General features: G+C 37.6%; 1 protein-coding gene across 4 annotated transcripts in view; it reads right to left on the bottom strand.

The window, feature by feature from the left end:
• The window catches only part of CPQ (carboxypeptidase Q), a 548491-nt gene that overhangs the window by 90998 nt on the left and 433196 nt on the right, over positions 1 to 24297 (bottom strand). The window contains exons 8-9 of one of the 4 annotated variants that reach the window (XM_060610977.3): positions 13824 to 13856; positions 8216 to 8327 (exon numbers count right to left, since the gene is read on the bottom strand). The exons of 2 other annotated variants lie outside the window; for them this stretch is intronic. In XM_060610977.3, the coding sequence (XP_060466960.2) occupies positions 13834 to 13856 (23 nt within the window). In that variant the 3' untranslated portion in view covers positions 8216 to 8327; positions 13824 to 13833. Of the gene's footprint in view, positions 1 to 4639; positions 8328 to 13823; positions 13857 to 24297 lie in introns of those variants that run through there. One more of the 4 variants, XM_060610972.3, reaches the window with a different exon arrangement.

Below are 24297 nucleotides of genomic sequence, written 5' to 3'. Positions count from 1 at the left end.
TTGCTTATCATCAGGGAAATACAAATCAAAACCACAATGAGATACCACCTTACATCTGTCAGAATGGCTTACATTAACAACTCAGGCAACAACAGATGTTGGCGAGGATGCGGAGAAAGAGGATCTCTTTTACATTGTTGGTGGCAATGCAAGATGGTGCAGCCACTCTGGAAAACAGTATGGAGGTTCCTCAAAAAACTAAAAATAGAACTACCATACGACCTAGCAAGTACTAGGCATTTATCCACGGGATACAGGTATGTTGTTTCGAAGGGACACATGCACCACCATGTTTATAGCAGCACCAAAAATAATAGCCAAAGTATGGAAAGAGCCCAAATGTTCATCGATGGATGAATAGGTAAAGAAGATGTGGCATATATATACACAGTGGAGTTTTACTCGGCAATCAAAAAGAATGAAATCTTTCCATTTGCAACTGCATGGATGGAACTGGAGGGTATTATGCGAAGCGAAATTAGTCAGAGAAAGACAAAAATCATATGACCTCACTCATTTGAGGACTTCAAGAGACAAAACAGATGAACATAAGGGAAAGGAAACAAAAATAATATAAAAACATGGAGGGGGACAAAACAGAAGAGACTCAGAAATATGGAGAACAAACTGAAGGTTACTGGAGGGGTTGTGGGAGGGGGGATGGGCTAAATGGGTAAAGGGCATTAAGGAATCTACTCCTGATATTGTTGCACTATATGCTAACTAATTTGGATGTAAATTTAACAAAAATTAATAAAAGAAACACAAACTATAATTAATGAATAAATTTTAAATAAAAATATTTAAATAAAGTGAACTTAAAATTTAAATTTAAAAATGTTAAATATTTTTACAAAAATAAAACAATTTGCATTTAACATTGAGTGTCCATCTGCTCGCCAATTTAAATTATGGATATTAGATTTCAAAAGTGTTATGCCTAAATCAATAGTTACTCAAATTTATGAGGAATACATATTATTTAATATCGCAGATATAAAATAATGTAGCGTGTCACCATGTACAACTCTTGCAAATGCCATGCTTTATTCACAGGTATGTTCAGGGCCACAAACTGGGACACGATGAGAATCAAGAAAAAATGCTCAACACTTCTGGGGAATAATAGCTCATTAATGCAAGAATCTATTGCATTCTTGATCTCTGAGAGGAAAGATTTGACAAGTTAATGAATTTGTCTTTTTTTCTTGAGTACTTCTGTTCTTCAAGTCTTCATGCTCTTAGGTAGTGTCTATGTTCACAACATTCAGATACAGTCTTCTCTCAAAGGCAAGACCTGAGGAGCAGGGCGTCCTTGGAGCCTGGGAGTGGAGGCTTAGAGTCATCGGTCACGCTGTGCAAGCCCGAGCACCAGATCCCTGGTGACAGAAGCAACCATATATCCCTCACGAAATTTGCTGTTGGTGTGTGTTTGTGATATGTGTAGCCCTCTAAAAGCACAAGGCCCCTCTTTCTCGGGCCAAAGCATGGCGCTGTTGAAGCCCCACCTGCTATTCGTTGAAATGAAAATGCGCCGGTTAGACTCAATCCATCCACACGGTGAAAGCTAGAAAGGTTTGCTGTTCAGAGAATTTGTTTGTCTGAGGTAATATTTGGCTTGAATTTTCTAGATTTCAGCTACATTTTATCAGCTCCGTGATCTTGAAAAAGTTATTTATGAGTTGTATACCCAGGTTTTCTCATCTCTAAAATGGGGGTTAAAATAGGACTAGCATCGATGCATCAAGTGAAGATTAAATGAGAAGATGCATATAAAGTTCTTAGCAGTATAACTGGCCCAGGGTGGGTGTTAGTGATAATGGTGATGATGATCTGGATGGCAAGTCAGAGCTTGGTGGAAATTCACGTTCCATTACAATTTCTGGGATAGACTGGCTGGTACTTAGAGTTAAGAGAACTAATTAGACTAGGGTGTGACTTTTATATCATGAAGATGTAAGGCACAGCTAATGTTCTTTCAATCTGGAAAATAGAACAAGGCTCTCTGAGGTACCGTCCAACCCAGAGATACTGCTTGAGGAGACCCAGAATAACCACCAGTGGTATTAAGAATGTCAGGTTCTCTGAAGAGCTTGAGTGCTCTTAGGATATGCTGCAAATATATGAGTGGTTACCTGCCAAGTTTCAGGATCGCAGGGAGGCCTTAATATCCAGGGAAAAGTTCTTTGCCTGATTTGAGTAACTGATTGATTGGAAGACCTGCTTTGAGGAGAACTGAGTTGACTTATCTCATTTCGTGTACAAAACTCCATTAACAATTGCTTTCCACCATTCCTTTGCTGAACTATGGACCATTTAAGGGAGAGAGAAGAAAAAAACTTCAAAGGTAATTTCTTTCAGCTCCAAAAATGGTCTTGGGTTTTCTGGTTTAACACAGAATTGAGAAGTAAGCATGCATCATTTATTTCTATGCAAAAAACATTCTTCACTTTAAACGGCAATTAGTGATAACATTTCTATCTGGTGTCGTGATGAGATTTTTATGCTAATCATCACATAGCAGTAAATTAATCATTTGGGCACAGTTAGAGAGAATGTATATTTCATGAGACAGATATAGATATCAAGATCTGTTTGATATTTACTCAAGGTAAATGGGAAGCATCTCGAATTAGTATGAAGGAAGCATACTGAGCAAATAGAACTGCGTGGCAATGAAATGGATGTGGTGTAGAAGCATGAGGATTTTCAAAACACTCTTGGTGTCATTAGTGTAATTATTGTGAGGAAGGTGGAACACTCTGGGGAACCTAAACTCCAAATCATTCGCAGACACATCAGAACCCTCAAAGCCACATCTTAACGAAGTCAGGGGCAAAATCAGCAATCGACCTCCTTTCCCTGAATCCCCTCCTTTTTCTGTTGCAGAATTCACCTTCTTCACATTATACAGTATTTAAATGGTTTCTCTTCTCAATTTGCACTTAAGTCTACTCAACCAAATGAATCAGAAAAGCAACTTGACCCTGAAGTCAAATTGGAAAGCTGCTGTATGCAGAGGAAATAGGCCACCACTCAAATGATACACCATTTCTTAGCAGATGAACAGTTCCTTTTACAACAATTTATGGAAAATAAGAGAATTCTACCTAAAAATGTCTATAGCTATAGTTATTCAATAGCATGTGCCAGGCTCCACAATTATCTAGTAGACCTAAGCAGTTAGGATGTGCATGTTCTTGTGAGTTTTTTTTCATATTCCTTCTTCCACCCTTCTATTTTTCCAACTCCCATGTACTTCTCCATATCTCCTATATTACTAGTGCTACTGATAACCACATTCACCAACACACTCCCCTGCCCGCAATATTCACAATGTCCCCCATCCTAGCTCCTCTAATACTTCTCCAGTAAAGCAGCAGTAAGGGGGTCAGTTAGGAAATGGGCCAATTCCGCTATCGTTTGGTCCTGTATAATTCTTTCCCCCCGCCCCCAGGGAAATAAACAGCTCTCTGGGGAAAGGCAAAGAGACGAAATAAGATCTATTTCCTAAGAGCCATTTCCAGGATATAGGCAATGGGTTCTGATAATTCATAGATGCTGCTTATTTTTAATCTCAGTCTTTGGGCAGTTCATGAAATCCCTGAGATCCACATTCCCAAATTAGAATCAAGTAGTGAGAAAGGAATGAACCAAAATGTACAAAACATAAAATGAATATGGTTGTATACACTGGACAAAAATTAGTGATTTGACACTCACTTCTGGCCAAGCAGAAGTAAAAAGGACCAAACTTGTCTTTCAATATTAAACAAAAATCCAAATAAAATGTATGAAACAAGACAGTGGACATCAGGAAATGAAGGACATAGGTGCCCAAGAGACAGAAACAAATAGGGTGAGCTCTATGCTGGCCCTAGATTACTGCCTTGAGAGTTGCAGTTGCAGTTCAGAGAAGGAAAACCCAAACAGAGAGCAGCCAACCGAGTTAAGGAGAGGGATCTGAGTGTTCACAGAGGAGGCCAAGGCAGCTAGAGTTCATAAGATACACTCTCAGAGAGGGGAGAGTTTCACAGAGTGAGAATGTTAGAGACCTGCAGAGGGTCTCCTCACCCCTCCCCTAAATCTGAGTTCTGAAAGTTTTGATATGGAGGTGGTTGTGTGTGTGCATGTGTGCGTGTGTGTTATTATTCAGTTGTGGAAGTGTTTTAATTTCAATTATGATTTCTTCTGTGGCACATGGGTCACTTCTTCATTTCATTAAGTCACTTATTTTCCAAACATATTTTTTTAGTTGATTAGTCCATTGTGGTAGTAAATTTGTTGAGTTTTTTCTTCTTATTCCATTTTTGGAGATGTTGTTCTGTTGTTTTACACTCTACCTCTATTTTTTTTGTGGTTACCCTAGAAAATTTAACATTTATATTTAACTTGGTAAAGCCTAAATTTAGACAGTACCTCTATTATCTTCTAGAGCAAGACAAGGACCTTAGGACACCAATTCCTGTAACTTCTCTTTTCATTTATATGCTATTCTAGCCAATTATCTTCTTTCTTTTCAAATTATAGATATTATTTTATTTAGTTCATGTTTGTTTAAAATATTTACCAACTTCTTTGCTCTTAATTTCTAGTGAGCTGCCAGACTGAGGTGATCAATTAGGACAAGGAACCAAAATGAAATTAACAATCATGCTTTTATTACTTATGCAGATAACATATGCAAGATATAAGAATAGGCACCAGTTCCCCAATGTTCCATTTTCCTCGCACCAGGCAAGGGTCAGGTGAATCAGCACAGATGGAGGGGAATCTTACTGCCAAAGAGTTCTGAACAAAAGACTCCTGCCATTTTATGGATTGGGATGGGGCTAGGGAGAAGGGAGGGGAAATGGCTAGAAGTGAAAAGAACCAAGTCAGAGTAGACAAAAGTGTCTTAGTCAAGATCCCCGATAGGGAGGCCTCTGAATGGAGTTGTTGGGCTTGAAATGCAGATTATGTATGAGTCTGGCTGGCCAGTAGGTCCTAAGTCCTTGACTGCAACTCTCTTCAGAAAAATATAACGTACCAGTTGTGTACTAAGTCTTGTGTGAGGATAGCTTTCCTCCATGAGCCCTGCTGGGCTGGTCTGCCCTGCCCCTTGTAATTGCCTGTAGATGGGTCTAAATGATCACACATAGATTTTTGGTGTGGAGCCAGACTTTTCACTTCTTGTCTATTAGTCTTCACTCTAGGGCCATTTAATTTTTCCAGGAGTAGACATTTTCATATTTCCTTTATCAAAGGTCTGTTGCTGATAAACTCTCTCAATTTCTGTTTACCTGAAAACATCCTTATTTTGTTCTCGTTCTTGTATGCTATTTTTGCTGAGCATAGAATTTTTAGGTTGGTAATTGTCTCCTAGCATGTTGAAGGTATCTTTCCAGTGTCTTCTGGCTTGCATTGTTGCTGTTATTAAGAAGTTAGCTATTATTGATTTTTGCTCCTTTTAAAATAATCCCTTCTCTCTTGTTTCAAAGATCTTTTCTGTGGTCTGTAGTTTCTCTATAACATGTCCTAGTGTAGATTTCTTTGCATTTATTCTGTTTGGGATTCACTGGGCTTCTTGACTGTGTGAACTGATATATTTCATTATTTCTGGAAGTTTTTCATTTATTATTTCTTCTTATTCTTGTAGTTTTATTTCTTTTATTATTGTTTGTCTTATTTTCTCTTTTATGCAACCCTGATTAAATATGTATTAGATGATAACTCTATCCTTCATATTTCTTAACCTCTCATTCATATTTTCTGTGTTTTTTCTTTCTGTGCTAAATTCTCATTAATTTTTTCACTATTCTTTCAGTTCATGAATTCTCCTATCTGCAATTAAACTGGTCCCCTAAGTTTAAATTTTTACTTATAATTGTTTACATTTCTTTAAGTTCTATTTTTTTTTTTTTTTTTTTTACAATATGCCTGGTCACTTGTACTCTCATATTGAATTTTCAATCTCTTCTTTTGCTTCTTTAAACACAATAGATATAGTTTAAAAAATTCTCAGTCTAATAATTCCAATATCAGAAGACATTGTGGTTTAATTATGTTTTGTATTCTTAGTTTGTTCTTGCTCAGAATGCTACGGTTCTGTATTTGCTTTTGTTTTTTAAATTTTTTTTGCATTTGACTGTGGGTTAATATTTATTGTAACTTTATTGATGGGAATTTCTTTGGGCCTTCTACTCAGCACTTATTCAATAATGGTAATTTTCCTTGCAGTATTGAAATTTATTTTTAGTTCACCATTGTATTGAGGTATAATCCTTTGAGATCTCAGTTTTATTGGGGGTTCTCTAGTATCCCTAATATGTCTTTGAGATTTGTCTACAGTTCCCTGAGCCCTGAAAAGCAGTGAAATGGAAGTGAAGTTTACCACCTTCTGCAAATTTTTTCATAGAGAAAGCTGATTTAATGTGCTATGTATCTCTTTTGGTTCATGCCTTCACTTAGTTTTTTGTTTAATATTTTTTTAACTTTTAACCAGTATTTATATGTTTAAGAGAGTGTTTCTCAGATGGTATCCAGAATTTTTAGTGTAAGGGTCAAAGTATCACTTTGCTGCCTTGCCAGAAATGAAAGACCTACCCTATCCATCAATCTTTTTAATTATTACCATTAATAAAACTGTTACTTTGTCTTTTCCTTCTGGAAATTCAATTACATGTATGTTAGACCATTTGCTATCCAATTACATGTATATTAAATCACATATGTATTAGATTACAACTCTTGGAAGATCATTTTGGTGTTTGTTTGTTTTCCTTCACTATTTCTTTCCTTAGTGTTTCAGTTTGGGTACTTTTTATTGGCCTAATTTCAAGTTCATTCTTTCCTCAGCCTTGTTCAGTCTGCTGAGGTACCCAATAAGGAAATTCTTCATCTCTGATATTATATTTTTTATTTTAGCATTGGCATTTGACTCTGTTTTATAGTTTTCATCTCTCTGTTAAAATTCGCCTTCTGTTCATGTATGTAGTCCTAGATCTTTAATGTATCCACCAAAGTTATATCAGATCCCTCTCTGATAGTTCCAGCATCTAGGTTATCTTTTAGTCTGGCTCTCTCATTTGCTTTAACTCCTGACAATGTGTTTACTTTTTCTTGCAGTTTTTAAAATTATTAAAAAAAATTTTTAAATAATTTTTAAAGTTTATTTATTTTGTGTGTGAGAGAGAGAGTGACAGAGCGAGCAAGGGACGGGCAGAGAGAGAGAATCTCGAGCAGGCCCTGTACTGCTAGCATGGAGCCCAGTGTGGAGCTCAAACCCATGAACCGTGAGATCACGACCTGAGCTGAAACCAAGAGTTGGTTGCTTAACCAACTGAGCATCCAGGAGCTCCATTAAATTATTTTTTTAAATTGAATACTGGACATTGTGTGTAGAAGAACAGTAGATATTGTTCCCAGAGTGGATGAGGATCAATCTTTTTTCTCTGTTAGAGCCTATGAGTATTATTTGGCCTTGCTGAGTCTCAACCTTGTCAACAGCAAAATGGGAACATGCCCCAACTTCATAGAAATCTTTTGTGAAATATATAAAACATCAACAGTATATTTATATTATTGTTTACCTGGTGATAGACCTTATTTTGTATCTTGAGTAAGGCAACTAGATTATACATACTTGGTTTTTATCTCCAAATGGTGACATTTTTTTCTTTTAATTAAAAAATCATATTTCATTAAAAAATTCTAATGACATAAAAATGTAGAAATTAGAAAGCCAAATGTCTCCATACATTCAATGAAGACCATATTACAATTGTGTATTCCTCTACTCCTTCGATAAATAGCATACAAAACTGGGGTCATTGTATTTGACTTAATGTTCATCAATACACACATGAAAACCAGAGATCTTCCAAATATTTATCCAGTATTACTTTCAAAGTAGAAACAATATTTTTTACAGGTGGTATAATGAAATGTCCCAACTGTGATCTCTACTATATGCGGATTCTATGTTGGGTGGGGGTCATTTATTCCTCTAGAAACAGAATTTGCAAAGTATCAAGAGAGACGGTAATAGAAAGTATGAAAAAGTACTGTGCTTTGAAAATGGACTAGGTCAGATGAAATTGTTAGTTGAAGAAGGACTTCCTGGAGCTGCAGACTCAGGATTCCTGGCCAGAAAGGACAAGCATGTTTTCTTTCTTGCTCTTGCTAAGACCTGGGCAGCATTTCCTCCATGTCTGCAATGACGTAAGAGACAACAGCCCAAACAGCGGCAGCAACATTCATCTGCTTTGGATCCATGATAGTCATGGTGTCTCCACGGGAGTGATGGAAGGAGAAATATTTATATAGGTCATCAAGTAGACTGGCTCCTGGGGAGAAAAGAGGAAGAATTCTTAGTGAAATATTTTGACAGAGATTTCTGATTAGCTGTTCAGAAACCATTGCTACTCACTCTTCCTGCTCCTACGATGCAGGCCACAGTGGCAAAATCATTACTTTCCCAGCTTCTCTTGCAGTAAGAAATGGCCATGTGGCACCATTCTTACTACTAGGATATGAGTGGCAGGCTATGAAGAGTTGTAGGAAAGCCTTTGCTGACAAGAGTCAGGAAAATGCCCTAGTGCTGCATTAAAGAAGATGAAAAGTTTGGAGCTGAATGGGGCAAAAAGCCCACACACTAAAAATGTCAGAGTTGAAAGAGAAAAGGAGCTAGGAGTTAGAAAATACTGGTAGCCCGTTGAACATTGCCTACTTCTGGACTATCTGCTACATCAAATAAATAAATAAATAAATAAATAAATAAATAAATAAATAAACCTTCACTTGTTTAAGTAACTGATACAAATGTCCTATTTATTTATGAAAAGATAATATCTTCTTCTGTATCTTCAAGCGTGAAAATTCTGTGCCTTCCTAGATGCAAAGAAAGCCCACACTTTTTTGCTCAAGTTTTTCTTCTCCAATGATTCACATACTTCCCATGAGATTTCCCAGCAACCTCCAAGGGCACCAGCAGGCGTCTCAACCCAGTTAAGAGCTTTCTTCTCTCTCTAGAGAGGCTTTTGTCTAGCTTCAGCCATGAACCACAGCTTTGGTGAGGCTTCACTGTCCCTTTGTCATCCTTCAGAAGATCTTGGACCCAGTTTGTAGATTCCAACTGCAGGTTTTTAGCCTCTGGTCTTATGTATGTATGTATGTATGTATGCATGTATGTATGTATGTATGTTTGTATGTATGTACTTATTGTTAACTATACATACATAAGATTTCAAAGAACAGAAATGCATATCATGATGGATGACAATACAAAAAGTAGGAATATGTTCACAATCCAATGCAAGAAAGACATTACAAGTACCTTTGAAGCCCATTTTATGAGCTCCCTGCCCCTTGTAGATCCTTTTCTCCCTCCAGGGGTACCCACTTTCCTGTTCTGCTTGTATGTTAATCACTGTTTGCTTTTTTTAAAAAACAGTTTTATCATATACTTATATGGCATTACAAATGAATGAATGAATGAATGAATGAATGAAGTATTTATTGTTTAACACTGTCTGCCTTTGAAACATATACATCAGATATGTTTCTGTGACTTGTTTTTTCTGCTCATTGTGTATAGCTGCAGTATTTTCATTTTTTATTGCTGTACATTGCATTTATTGCATTGCATTTATTTATCCATTTTCCTGATGATGGACATTTAGGTTGTTTCCAGTTTTTATTATTAAATGTTGCCATCAACATTCTCTAGTGTCTAAATAGAGGAATGAAATTGCTGGGCTATAGAGCAGATGTGTGTTTAATTGTATTGTGTAATTCCAAAATGTTGCCTTTTTCAATGTGCACTGCCACTGTCAGTATATGAGTCTTCCTCTTGTTTCATATCCTCTCTAGCATTTGGTAATATTAAACTAACATTGCTAATCTGGTGGGTATGAAATATTATCTCATTATGATTTTAACTTTATTTTTTAAAATTATTAATGAGACTAAGCAAGTTTTCATATATTTTTTTATTTATGTTTTCTCTTTTGTGAAATGCTTGTTCATGCCTTTTGCCCATTATAAATTGATTTGTGTTTTCCTATTGATTTGTAGGAATTCTTGAAATATTGTAGATACTAATATTTTCTTGGTAGAAGTTTATACAAATCATTTCCCAGCTTGTGACTCTTTTCACTCTGTTTATCATGTACTTTGCTGAATAGATTTTTGTATTTCTTCTTGAATTAACTTTGGAAATTACATTTTTATGTGTGAATTTTGCCCAAATATTGAAAATAATCTGCATACAGCTATCAGTTATATCCTGTTTTTATCTCTGTTTATGTCTGCATGTATAGGAATGCACTTCTTTTCATTCTCCATATTAGTTATTTAATAACTTCTCTCTCTTTTGTTCATCAGTTTTGCCAGCAGTTTATCAGTTGTATTAGTCTTTTGGAAAAAAAAGAGACTTTTTTTTTAATATATGAAATTTATTGTCAAATTGGTTTCCATACAACACCCAGTGCTCATCCCAAAAGATGCCCTCTTCAATGCCCATCACCCACCCTCCCCTCCCTCCCACCCCCCATCAACCCTCAGTTTGTTCTCAGTTTTTAAGAGTCTCTTATGCTTTGGCTCTCTTCCACTCTAACCTCTTTTTTTTTTTCCTTCCCCTCCCCCATGGGTTTCTGTTAAGTTTCTCAGGATCCACATAAGAGTGAACACACATGGTATCTGTCTTTCTCTGTATGGCTTATTTCACTTAGCATCACACTCTCCAGTTGCATCCACATTGCTACAAAGGGCCATATTTCATTCTTTCTCATTGCCACGTAGTACTCCATTGTGTATATAAACCACAATTTCTTTATCCATTCATCAGTTGATGGATGTTTAGGCTTTTTCCACAATTTGGCTATTGTTGAGAGTGCTGCTATAAACACTGGGGTACAAGTGCCCCTATGCATCAGCACTCCTGTATCCCTTGGGTAAACTCCTAGCAGTGCTACTGCTGGGTCATAGGGTAGGTCTATTTTTAATTTTCTGAGGAACCTCCACACTGTTTTCCAGAGCAGCTGTACCAATTTGCATTCCCACCAACAGTGCAAGAGGGTTCCCGTTTCTCCACATCCTCTCCGGCATCTATAGAAGAGACATTTCTTTTTAACACTCTCTACCATATAGTGGTTTTTCTTCCATTGATTTCTATTTCTATTTATTATTTTCCTCCTTCCTTCTTTGGCTTTATTCGCTTCTCTTTTTCTAACATCTTGAGTTGAGTGTTATGTTCATTGCTTCGCTGCTTTCTCTGTCTCCAGCACATACAGTAAGGTTACCATCCTTCCTATTGTTGCCTTGGCGATCTATATCCCACCAGTTCTGATGAGTATTTTCACCATCGCTCAGTTCTAAATATTTACCAATTTTTAGTTTGAGTTTTCTCTTTGACTCATGAGTTAGAATGTGTTTTGTAATTATTAAAAGTATGCGGATTTCCCTAGTTATTTTTTCATTATTGATTTCTAATCCAGCTTATAGAGAATGCAGGCTGTATGATACAGATTCTTGTAATTCTATTGAGATTTTCTCTGTAGTCTAATGTATGATCCATTTTTATAAATGTTCCATGTGTGGAAAAGAATGTGCTTCCAGTGTGTGCTATATATGCATGAGATCAAGCTTGTTAGCTGTGTTCTTTAAATCTTTTAACACCTAACTGATTTATTATCTATTCAGTCTATCAATTTTGAGAGGTTTATGTGGAAATGTCCCTCTGTGATTTTAGATGTTTTTTTTTCTTGTAGTTCTAGCAATTTCTTTGTTATATATTTCAAACTTATACTATTAGGGGCATGCAAATTTAGAATTACAGCTTGCTGATAAATTGAACATCTTTATTAATGTGTAGTCATCCTCTTTATTTTTAGTAATGCTTTTTGTCTTGAAGTTAGTTTTTCTTAATATTTAATATAGCCATATCTTCTTTATTTACCCTCATATGTCTTCTTTCATCATTTTACTTGCATTCTTCCTCGCTCCTTGTTTTTAGAGGTTTCTCCTATAAAGACTTTAAAGTTGAATTAAAATTTTTTTTTTAACGTTTATTTTTGAGACAGAGAGAGACAGAGCATGAATGGGGGAGGGTCAGAAAGAGAGGGAGACACAGAATCCGAAACAGGCTCCAGGCTCTGAGCGGTCATCACAGAGCCCGACGCGGGGCTCGAACTCAAGGACCGCAAGATCATGACCCGAGCTGAAGTCGGACGCTTAACCGACTGAGCCACCCAGGCGTCCCTAAAGTTGAATTTTAAAAATGTAGTCTAACAATCTGAATTTTAACTGGACAGTATAACTCACTTGTGTAGATTGTGAATATTGTTAAATTGAATTCATTTATACCATCTTAGTTTTTTTTTTATTTTTTTAATGTTTATTTATTTTTGAGAGAGAGAGAAAAAGAGAACAGGGGAGGGGCAGAGGGAGAGGGAGACACAAAATCTGAAGCAGGCTCCAGGCTCTGAGCTGTCAGCACAGAGCCTAACGCTGGGCTCGAATCTACAAACTGAAATCATGACCTGAGCCAAAGTTGGACACTTAACTGACTGAGCCACCCAGGTGCCCTTATATCATCTTAGTTTTTGCTTTCTATCTGTTAATTTTGTTTTCTACGTTTGTTCCCCCCCCCTTCTTTCTTGCCTTCCTTTGTGTTGATTTTTTTCCCTTTTATCATTCCTTTTATCCCTTCCACTCTACTAGTTTGGAGATTACACACTTCATTTCAATTCTGTCGGTGGAGACCTTAGAAATCATAGCTCACATATTTAATTAAAGTCAATCAATATCTTATAAGAGGACACAAGGGCCTCTTTTGTCTCCTGTCCCAGATGTACCCACTGCTCATTAAAAATCATGATTCAAAAAAACAGACATTGCCAGATACCCTCAAACAAATGCCAGGCTCCAGAGTTTTTTTTCTATAGATTCTCGCTTATAATTTTTCTCCTCTGAGAAATTCCCTTACTTTGCCTTACTAAGCCATGCATTATAGAAAGACAATTATTGTTGTACCCAACAATTATTTTTGGGGGGAAGAAATCTGTCTACAAACTTCTTTTTTTTTTTTTTTAATTTTTTTTTTCAACGTTTTTTATTTATTTTTGGGACAGAGAGAGACATAGCATGAACGGGGGAGGGGCAGAGAGAGAGGGAGACACAGAATCGGAAACAGGCTCCAAGCCATCAGCCCAGAGCCTGATGTGGGGCTCGAACTCACAGACCGCGAGATCGTGACCTGGCTGAAGTCGGACGCTTAACCAACTGCGCCACCCAGGCGCCCCTACAAACTTCTGATCTACATGTTGGCAGAGTTGTCTTCCCCCAGTCCTCTACTTCCTACCCTGTGAACTGGACCCTGTTCTTGTTCCTGAGAACTTTCTGGTCTCAGGTTGCTGTTTAGATTTTCTCTATCCCAACCCAAGTTTTAAAAGCTTTGTCCTGAGGAGCGCCTGGGTGGCTTAGTTGGTTCAGCCTCTGACTCTTGATTTTGACTCAGGTCATGATCTCAAGGCTCATTCAGAAGATTGAGCTCCATGTCAGGTTCTATGCTGACAGCTTAGGGTCTGCTTGGGATTCTCTCTCCCACTCTTTCTGCTCCTATCCTGCTTGTACACTCTCTCTCGCTCTCTCTCTGAAAATAAATAAACATTAAAACTTTGTGCCAAGGTTTTCCTCTACCTATCTCCCCTAACTCCTTGCTCTGAAGTAGGATTTGGATTTATCTCCATGCATATTTCACTTTGAGTTTAGCTATGATGCTATTAAACATAACACAAGCCAGTTAGGGAAAAAATAAGTATAAAAGAAAACTCAGCTCTCACCTTTGATGACTCACCAACTAATGACTCCAGTGCCTGCCAGGAAATATCCAAAACAGGGTGTATTAAGTTGACAATTCCTCTAAAACCCTTCACCTGAGTTGGGGAGGCGTTCTTCCAATACAGTGATTTTTCTTTCTAAAACTAGTAAATCATGTTTTATATTAGCCCAGTGGCTCTGAAAAAGTGGGAATCTCACCATCATCCAGCCTAATAATGTAAAACCTTCAGTGGGTGGGCTGGAGTGGGGGTCCATAAATATTCAGAAGGCTCAATCCAATTCAATTTGATGAATACTTGAGTTCCTACTATATTCTAGGCAGTGGTCTAAGGACTAAGACAGAAATAAAGGTGAAAAAGACACAGCCTCTCCTCTCAAAAGACAGCTTTTGAGGCAGAGTTCCACAAGGAAAGGACAAAGAAATAGTGGATGGCTCATATAGCTGAATGACCTTTTTTGACCCCTAGACTTGGTCCCCTGGTTGTGTGAACTCCATACTTCTATTATCATTATCTCCACTTTCTTTTGTCATAATTGCTTGTTTCACATCTAATTTCCCACTATTTTGTAAGCTCTCTGAAGGCAAGTCCTCTGTTTTGTTCTCTACTCTGTCACCAATACCTGTAACATAGCATCAAATAGAAGATGAATGTATATTTGTTGAGTGATTCAATGAAATTGGTGAATTTTATGACTGAACTGGGCCTTGAGGACGCTGTACCAGTCAGAGTCCCCATAGGAAACAGATGGGATGCTCTAAGAAGGTAGCTTGGAGAATTTGGTGAAAGGATTATTTACAAAGAGTGGTCAGGGTTAAATAAAACCCATAAGGGATGCTGACCTAGGACTGGCAACAAAGAGAGCCATTACCACTCCTAGGCCTAAAAGGCAAAGAAGAAAGCAGCTATAGCTGCCGGAAAGGGTCACTGGAAGAGCTGTGGCTATTTGTGGAAGCCAGGGAATCAGCTTCTTGCTGGTGCCTCTCATATCCTATTGGGCCTCCCTATGGCCAAACCCAATCATAGGCTAGATGGAAGGTGTGATTTGTTAATGTAGTCCATAACAGCCTTCAGGGCCACAGTATAGGGTAGAGAAAGGTGAAGATTTATGTGGACTGGTAAAAGAAAATTTTAATGTAAGTACTCAAGATGTCAACAGGCAGAGATGCAGTGCAGACATTCCAGGTGAAAGAGGATGTGAGCACTCCAGTTTGGGTGGCGTGTGTGTGTGTGTGTGTGTGTGTGTGTGTGTGTGTGTAACTTAAGTTAATTATTGGCAGATAAAGTTGGCAACCAACTGGGGAAGGTCCTAAATATAAGGACGAAAAGAGACTGAATGTAGTTCATAAATGGGGATGCCTTGGGAACCAATGGGCAGGAAAGCAGGGAGACTGGAGTTGCGCCTTAGGGAGATGCTCCAGAAAAATGTAGAGGTGGACTTGTATAAAAACCACTGTGGTGAAGAGAAGGTTGGGGAAGAGGTGTAGTCCCGGGGACAGGTGACAAAGATCATGGCCACATGATGATATCCCAGTCTCTGAAATTCTCTGGAAAGCATATGGTGGATGAAGACAAGCAAAATTCCCAGTGAAAAGGCCAGAGGTCCATTTTAAAACCAGAAGATTCTTTAGGTCATGATCTCACAGCACACCCAGGGGAGACAAATCTGTGTGTTTACTTTGGTAGGAGCGAGAAGCATGTTAACAGAAACCATGACATTTTAGAACCAGCTGAAGCTGGTGAGGAGCACATGCTCTGAGAGCATCAGGTGGATGTCAAAGTCATGGATTAAGGACAAAATCAAGGAGTTGAAAGAATTAAAGTCACCAATCGTGGATGGAAGATGAATTAGAGTTGTGTACATTAAGAAACAGGAAAGGACGTTTAGTTCCAGCAGACAGAGTATGGCTCACTTGGGGCTGTTTTCCTCAAATCCAGGGCTTCTTAAAGACACTACATGATGCCTGACAGGAAAGATTCCAAATTCCACATTGCAAAAATAGAAGCAAGATATACTTATGGATGCCCTCTCCAGGCCTCCGAAATTCCCTCTCAGTCTCACACTGAAAGAACTTGCCTGCCAGATGGGTGGGAATTTGGCTGCCTCCTCGTAGAGCTAGAGCATTAGGGAAGGCATTTCCTCAGAGATCATCGAAGTTCCCACGAACATTTTACAAAACTAAAACAGCTCCAGAAAATCCGATATTACCAATAAGAATGCTGATAACCACAAGGAGATATGAGGTGGGCCTGTTGGCTGCCTTGCAGCTTTGTCTCTGCAATTCCAAGGAGACATTTTATCAGTGACAGCTACTAATCTAAAAGACCAGCACTGAGGGAGAGCCTGGATTTCAATTTCTGAGAGCACCTGACATACTCTCATGGGTGGAGGGAATGTTAACTATCCCCAGGGATAAATTGCAGTCTCTTTTGACAGGTATATGAGCTCTGAACAGGGAATCATCAAATGCTTTTTAGAAATAGAAAGCTGGTAGGAAGGAGCCTGCTCTGAAGGCCAACATTCACCCCCTGGAAATAAACTACAGCATTATTAGGCCAGTTCACTGTTAGGAAATTATTTCTAAGGGAGGTTTGGAATTTAAGGATGTGAAGACATATCCTGGAGTATGCCAGCCAAGCAATTGGACCTATGTAGGGAGATACAGCCGAGAACACAGGGATTAGAGTCAGATAGGCCTGGGTTCAAATTCAAACTCTTCTGCTTAACAAATGGGTGACTTTGAGTGAATCACATAAGGCTTTTCAGCCTTAGTTTTCTCACTCATGAAATGGGGCTACTGAGATATGACTTTCAAAATTCTGGTGAAAATTAGTAAGCATTCAATTAATACTTTATTATAGATGTTATATACCCATCATAAAGATGACCCAATATATACACAGCAGTTTGATCAATTAAATGCAACTTGGAGCGATTAAAATTCTAATTTAATAAATTAAAGTTCTGGCAATTGTTCTTAAAGATGAAATTGCTGGACTCTGATGTCTATTCTATATGACCCTACCTTAACTTGGTTTGGATTATTTTTCCTTCTCCTCCCTCCTATCCCCTTCTTTCTACTCCTCTCTGAATCTTTTACATAAACATTCATCTCAGAAAATATTTTCCAGCTGTGTGACTGGGTGAAGATGGTCCAATGAATATTGTAAGAAATACCCAACCTGCCCCATACTGTTCCCAGCAGATTCCAATCTTCACAGAGAGATCTCAGTAATGACTGTGGTCTGTGCAGGATATTGGAACAAGATTGAATACCTGCTAATTCCTGAAAAGATGGGTGGGCAAATACACACAGATTCTCAAAGCCCCCTCTTATTTTAGGTTGACTCTCATTCATATGTAATCAGTGGATTTTCATGTACACAAATTAAGCAATTCATGTAATGGGAAGTTTTTAAAAGACATTCGAAAGCTTTGGAAGTTCAAGTCTGTTATTTCAGTGACTACGCTGGCTGCCACAATGTTGCATGAAGGATGCACTAACAGGCAAGCAGCTGTGGGAAATCCATTCCTCCTTTATAAACAGATCTTGAACAGTCTGGGGTATGCAATTTAATTGCAATGGAATGTACTACAGACATTCCTCTGATCATAATTGTGGGGTTAGAAAAGAATGTTATGGTCTTAAACTTACTCCCTGCAAGAAAATGGTCTCCCTAGAATCTATAAAATCTAAAAATAGATTTAAAATTTAATTAAAATTATTTCTTTGAGCAACACTATCAATGAAAAAACATTATTGCCAAACAATTAAAAAATCAGTTCATGGAATTTGCAGACATTTAATTTTTGTTTTCAAAAGGGGCAGCTTTATCTCTACCGTATTAAATCTCATTGAAAATTAGGGTGAGAAGCAGCTAATTAATAGCTTCCTAACTCATAGCTCTCCAGAAGAGAAAGCAACTTATAAACAGGAAAGGAAAAAAAAAAAAAAAACAGTAAAAGAAAGGAAAGGACTGAGCAAGGCAAGAAAGAGAAGGGAAAAACGTCCCCAATCAAAACCCCATCAAAAGTATTATAATTTTAGTTTCTACATTCTTAATTTATCCAAGAATCGCCAAGTCTGTGCTAAAAAATTACAGGTATAAGCCTGCACCTTCCATCTCTTTGTAAAACTTGGACTGGCTGCTGGAACAACTTTGACCACATAGCTTAAGTCAATACCAACAGACCTGGTGAACCTCCAGTTCACATATACCTAAACTCTGTGATAACGATTCATCTTTCCATCAAGTTGAAGAACTATATAGCAATGGCAAGACTAATTAATCACTGCTGCATTAAGCTGATACTACAGGCTTTCCCAAAGCGGGAATAATAAGGATACCATTTTGTTGAGCGCTTCCTGTGTGCCTTAGGCTTTATGGAGATTATTTCATTTAATTCTCCCAGTGACCCCAGGAGGGAATGATCATCATATGTCATTAGAGTCAGGATTCAAATCCGGGTGTCTCTGTTCTAAAACCCATGCTCCTAACCAGTTTTCTGTACCTTCTCTCACTGCCCTATCCCAGGTATCTGTAACTACTTTCTCCCCAGTGGGAAACTATTTGCACAATTTACTCCATTCACTGCTCTGGTCCCCCCAGTACTCATTTCTACCTCATGACATGGAGATAGAAATTCAAACTGGAGGTATCCTTGACCATGAAACAGAGTGAAGACTTGAATTATGTTAATACAGTGGCAGCGACTATCTACCAGAGCCCCATCTGTCACCAAGTCCCCTGCTGTATCTGGACGATACTCTCACAGCTGGCCAATCCTCCTGAGAGTTCCCCGACCATTCTGCCTAAAACTCACACCTTCCCTCTGATCACTCATTATCCTCCTTTCTATTATCTGAAAGTATATTATTCTTATAATGGTTTTATTATTTGCTGCCTGTCTTTTCCATTGGAATATAAGTTCCCCAAGAGCAGGACCTTTGTCTTTTTGTTCCAATTCCCAATGCCTGGCATATAGTAGATGCTCATTAAATATTTGTTGACTCACTAAATGGATAAATGAAAGAATTATTAAATATCAAATTGGACCAAAGCTGAGATGAATACTGGCTTCATCCTCCTTTTCTACAATAACTTTTGGTAAGGCAATCCTACTTTCTGGGGATTCTACTATCAGCTCTTTCCAAGCAGGTTCTCATTGTCAAAGACATATGATATTTCATACACAGGCTGAGATCTAAATATCCTATTATGGATTACACAATATGCTCCTATACCTTTCACCACTGTTACAGAAATTAACCACAACTTGAAAAAAGGCAAAAAGATGGGCAGCACATCTTTTCAATGTCATTCAGGAGCAAAGTCCACTTAAGAACTGTCTAGGAAAATGTTCTTAGTTTGACTCACTGTTTACTATTGATTAAAGGTCACAGACTTAGTGAATTTATATTTTAAATTGTAGATTTTTGTCTAGTAGAGATGAAAATGATTTCTGTCCCAAAGAATAAATAATCCCAAACATTACAATTTATTGGCCACTAGGATATTAACCAGTTTAAAAAATCTAACCTAGCAATCTTATCCTAATATTTCTTTATTAAATTGCACACATTTAGTTTCTCATATGCTCTGTAAATTGGTATTAATATCTTACTGATTTCCTCATTAACTAATTGAATCAAATCTTTGACATGTGTTTATTTTGTATTTGCATGAAAATTATAATTTTTACCTTTTAGAAAATTATAGCTTAATACCACCCATCTATAAATCTTAAAAGAACAATTGCATTCTCATGTCTCAAAGGATAAGTTTCTTACAAAGTCATCATCTGTAATTTTATCCATGAGTACTTTAATATGCAAGAGCATTGAGCAAAGTGGTTACCAACACAAGACCTGGCCTTCTGTCTTCTCCCCGTGTGGTAGCAGATGGTCTCCGGGTATGAGGAGATCATGGGGAGAATAAGTATAAATTTTACACACATAAACACACAAACATATATATAAATATAGGTGTATATATAGATGTATACATATATAAAATATATAGAGAGTCTATATCTATATCTGTATCTGTATCTATATCTATCTATATCTACGTATCTATCTGCGTGTATAATATTGGGCTTGTCCTTAACACCTCCTGACCCCTTAATATCCTTATTTCTTGCTTGAACTGCCTTCCAACTTTCACATGACAGTCATGATTTTACCATTTAGAAAATTATAATTTAATACCATCTACCTAAAAACCTTCAAAGAACAATCACATTCACATGTGATAAGGTCCTTATCTTTGAGTTTATGATTTTAGGTGTGTGCATGTGTATTTATATCTTCACATATAGCTATAAAGAAAAACCCACACCACCGTCCTTCTATCTGGTTTTGGAACACAAAATGACATTGACACTTCTTTGAAATTTTTGGTAATTTTGAATCTTACTCATTTTTACATATTGGTCCCAATTTATTATTCTCCCTTTGTCCATACAGAACTTATAGTCCACTCTTCTTTCATGGCCTGATGTCAGTAAAATTCCCACCTATTTGAGCTAATGTGACTCCATGTAATTGCTTTTCTGCAGTTCTCTCCACACTTGGGGAATGATGCTCACTAAGAAAACATCAGTAAAAATTGTTTCTGACAGAGCACACTGTGAGAACATTCAATGTATATGGGTCTTTGACTTGAAAAGACTCTGAAGATTGTTTCCAGTGTGGTGTTTATAATGAAGGTCTTAAAATCATCACAGATTTTCTATGTGCTCAAATGAACAGATTATGATTTGTGGCTACAGATACAAAGAGGTTACAAATCCACTGTGCAGTAGAAGGCAGGTGTTGAGATATACACCTGTGTTTCTGCTCATCACCTCCCATTCTGTTGGCAAACAGAGGAAAAGGAATGAGACAAATTGGAAGTATTACATGGACATGCTGTTGTAGACCTACTTCCCTTACTGAATATTGATAATTCTGTAAGGCTGGTTGACAGGAGTACTGCAGGAATGCCTGGGTGACATGAGGGAGCTAGAACCACAATTCTGTCACCCACTATTCAATGATCATGATATGGAAAGCCAACTGGTTGATAAAAATATGTCCATTCATGAGAAAGATCATAAGGAAGACTCTATGAACCTCTGACCAATGATTCTCACTTCTGCATGGCCAGGATAACGCATTTATAAAATCCAAGGTTTATTATTAAGGACTTAAACACATAGTTAATAGGTTGAAAAAGAAATGATGACTTTTGTAAGAGGAAGCCTTGGCCTGTTTTTACAATCTTTACAATCTTTAAAAAGGTACCAAAAAAAAAGTTGTAAGCAAAGGAAAAGGAGGTATTTTACCTATTCAAAGAACCTTTGATTAAACTATGCTACAACCAAAAAGGTTGAGTTGCTGTAGAATTGAAGGCAATGTTTTGCTGTGCATAGAGAACTAACTGGCCATGAGACAAAGACCAGAAGCAACAGGTATTTCTATACAAGGAAGCCCACCTGAGAATTGGTATCATTATTTGGAATTGGAATCAGTCTTGAAAACCTGCAAAGACCCTTCCAGCTACACTGTGGATCTCCATTATCTACCCCCTCCTCCCAATAAGGAGGACAGGCTAAAATTGTCCCTTTTAGGTTACCTAATATAAATTCACAGCTGATTAAGCCATACTGATATACAGAAATCAGACTACTTGAGAGGGTATACCTATTAATTTTAGGTCATGTCAGGGTGGGCAGCCAAGGCCTCCACAAAATTCCTCTGGGGGCCTTTGTCAGAAGCAGAATTATGGGCTGGATGGACCAAGAGTCTACACTGAGATGGGCTCTTTCCATTTCCAGATAACCATAGCGTCAAAGTCACAAGAAGCTATGCAATGGAAAATAGGAAATAAATACATAAAAGAAAGTGTTACTACTAAAAGCAATCCCATCTGAAAACAGGCTATATTAAAAATATAATAAAATTTAGGTACTAATGAATAACATGCATCATGTCCAGAAACCAGGGGGCAGGTTTGGAGGTAGCTTAGGCCAATGAAGAAAATTGATCTGGGAATGAGAGTCTTTTGATTTCTTTCTATTCTTCATATTCATTTATACATCAGACAGCACAAATTTATCCAAAATAGGTGTGTCCATGATTTTGTGTAAGGCAGGTGGTTACAAAAAGATGACAAACTACTTGGCTAACGCTGCAAAATATCAGTGAAGCTTCTTCCACCTTAGCTTCTGAGGGAAGGACAAGGAGAACAGGCATATGGTGAATAATTCTGGCCTTAAGCCATAATCCTTGAAAACAGAGCAAAATTAGATGTTGGTAAAAATTTTGGTGAATATTGGCTCAGTTATTGAGCTTTTATTTTATTTATGCAAATAGGCTTTTTCATTCTTGGTCACCTGAGAGGTTCACATTTGGCAGCTAAATGCAGTCCCTTTAGTTGACTATCTGCTAAAAGGACGATTTTTTTTTTTTTACATAAAACCTTCTAAAATATAACCTTCTAAAAATTATTATTCAGTGAATAAGAAAAAATAGGCCAAACATGAAAAGCTTTCTGAATTCCAAAACAAAAGAAACAAATGTTTAAGAAGGAGTCTGGAAATGAATATGCTTTTAATGCAAACACATTTCACTTAAAGTAAAACATCAGTTCAAGGCACATCCATTAAATGCCAACACTCATGATAAGATTCTGGCCCATGGCAATCCACTAATAGGGAATCTACAAGGCTGAGGTACAAATTTTACATTTAAATGTAGCTAAATTCCAATGCTATTATGGTTGACCCTCATTAATGTAATTTTTAGGACAATCCTCATAATGAAGAAATAGTGATTATTCTCAGTAGCCACCCAAAATATAATTACAGCACATTTGATTAAATGCTTCTGTGGTGAGATAAACTGCAATTTACACATTTCTGTGTTCTTTAAAAAAAAAAAAGGCTGATGATGATAAAGGAAGCTAATGCTACTTTGTGGGGTAACATGTTATTAGCTGTTCCATCATTCATACTCAAACTCCAGAATTATCGGGTAAGGTAAATGGTGCTTGAGATTTGCTGCTACAGACCCTGAAACAGTTCCCAGCACAAACTTTATAAATAACACCAGGAGTCCTGCTGTTTCATCTCCTGAGTCATTTTTCCGAAAGCAGCTAGAATTCTTGACAAAGGTGTAAGTATGCTGTCCTTTACTAACTAATTGAACTGGTAAGAAGACGGATTCTGAAGGCTATGGAACATGAAGCATGAATTTTTTCTTGCTTAATTTCATACAGAAGACGTAACGATCGTCCAGTTATTGTAACTAGTGGAGTGACTACTCGAGGTGATCACAACAACATTTACAGTGCACTCAGCGCTGCAGAGCAAGGCAGACACTAGGGATTCTGCCAAACATGACTTGGATATAAGGTTTTGAAAAGGAGATCATATTCACTCATCTGGTATCTACTGAGCTCCTACTGAGGTCCAAGTACCTTGCTAAGCCCCGGGCAAACGATGTCGGGCATAACTTAAATGTGTCTGCTCTCATGGAATTTCATGGAACCTTCAATCTAGGAGAGTACATCTGCAGAAATGAGATTAACGAACATAAGATTATATCCCAAACTGCTTGGGATTCCACAGATGAAGCTTAAAAAGGAAAAAGCCTCATTCTCCCCAAGTTACTGATTTTAATGTGGTAAAGACTATTTAGAAGCATGTTGGAGGGTGACAGAGGCCCTTTCACTACGGGCATGGTGCAGACTGGGAAATGGTATTCTTCCTTACTGTCTCTGGGATATTGGTTCTTTACAATGACATATCATTTAATGATGAAAAAGGTAAAAAAAAAATCATAACCATAATTGTAGCCAGGATTTACTAAGTGCCATGGCCTTAACTAAACATTTGACATTCATTATCTTATCAAATCATCGTAATGCTTCTGTAATTATTATTATCCTCATTTTATAGATGAAAAAACTTGGGCTTAAAGGTTATGATGATGATTAGAAGTGTAAGAGTCTGGTGAAAGGATCTGTAGACTTTTGTACCTTGTGCTGAATTCATCCCTTCATCTTAAAGATGAAGACCACAGGTCGGGGAGTCTTGGCTGCATGGAGTGATGTGATAGGGCAAGTCTATGAATCTGCCTCCCTCAGAGTACCCACGCCCACACGACCACCCATCTTTTTTCCCCAGGGAACGTCTACTATGAACATGTGTTTTTTGAAATTCCTTCTATTAGATTCAATAATAGAATGTCTGACTCGTACATCTCTAAAATTATATCCTTCCCTCGCTTCTAATTCAACCTTGCATGTGTGGTAACAGACCTCTAATCCCATTTTACTTATTTAGGGTGCAACCCACTCTGTCTGTGGTCAGTGGATTGTCAGTGGAATAGCTACTGTTCATCCCTCTTAGCTTTTAAGATCACTTCTGTCTGTGGAGAAATACCTCATCTCATTGAAAGCTTTCTTTTCACATAAATCAGGGCTGGGA

The sequence above is a fragment of the Panthera onca genome, chromosome F2, assembly GCF_046562875.1.
Source record: "Panthera onca isolate mPanOnc1 chromosome F2, mPanOnc1 haplotype 2, whole genome shotgun sequence".
Taxonomy (NCBI): domain Eukaryota; kingdom Metazoa; phylum Chordata; class Mammalia; order Carnivora; family Felidae; genus Panthera; species Panthera onca.
Note: the sequence above shows the minus strand (reverse complement) of the source record. Positions and strands in the feature narration are given on the sequence as shown.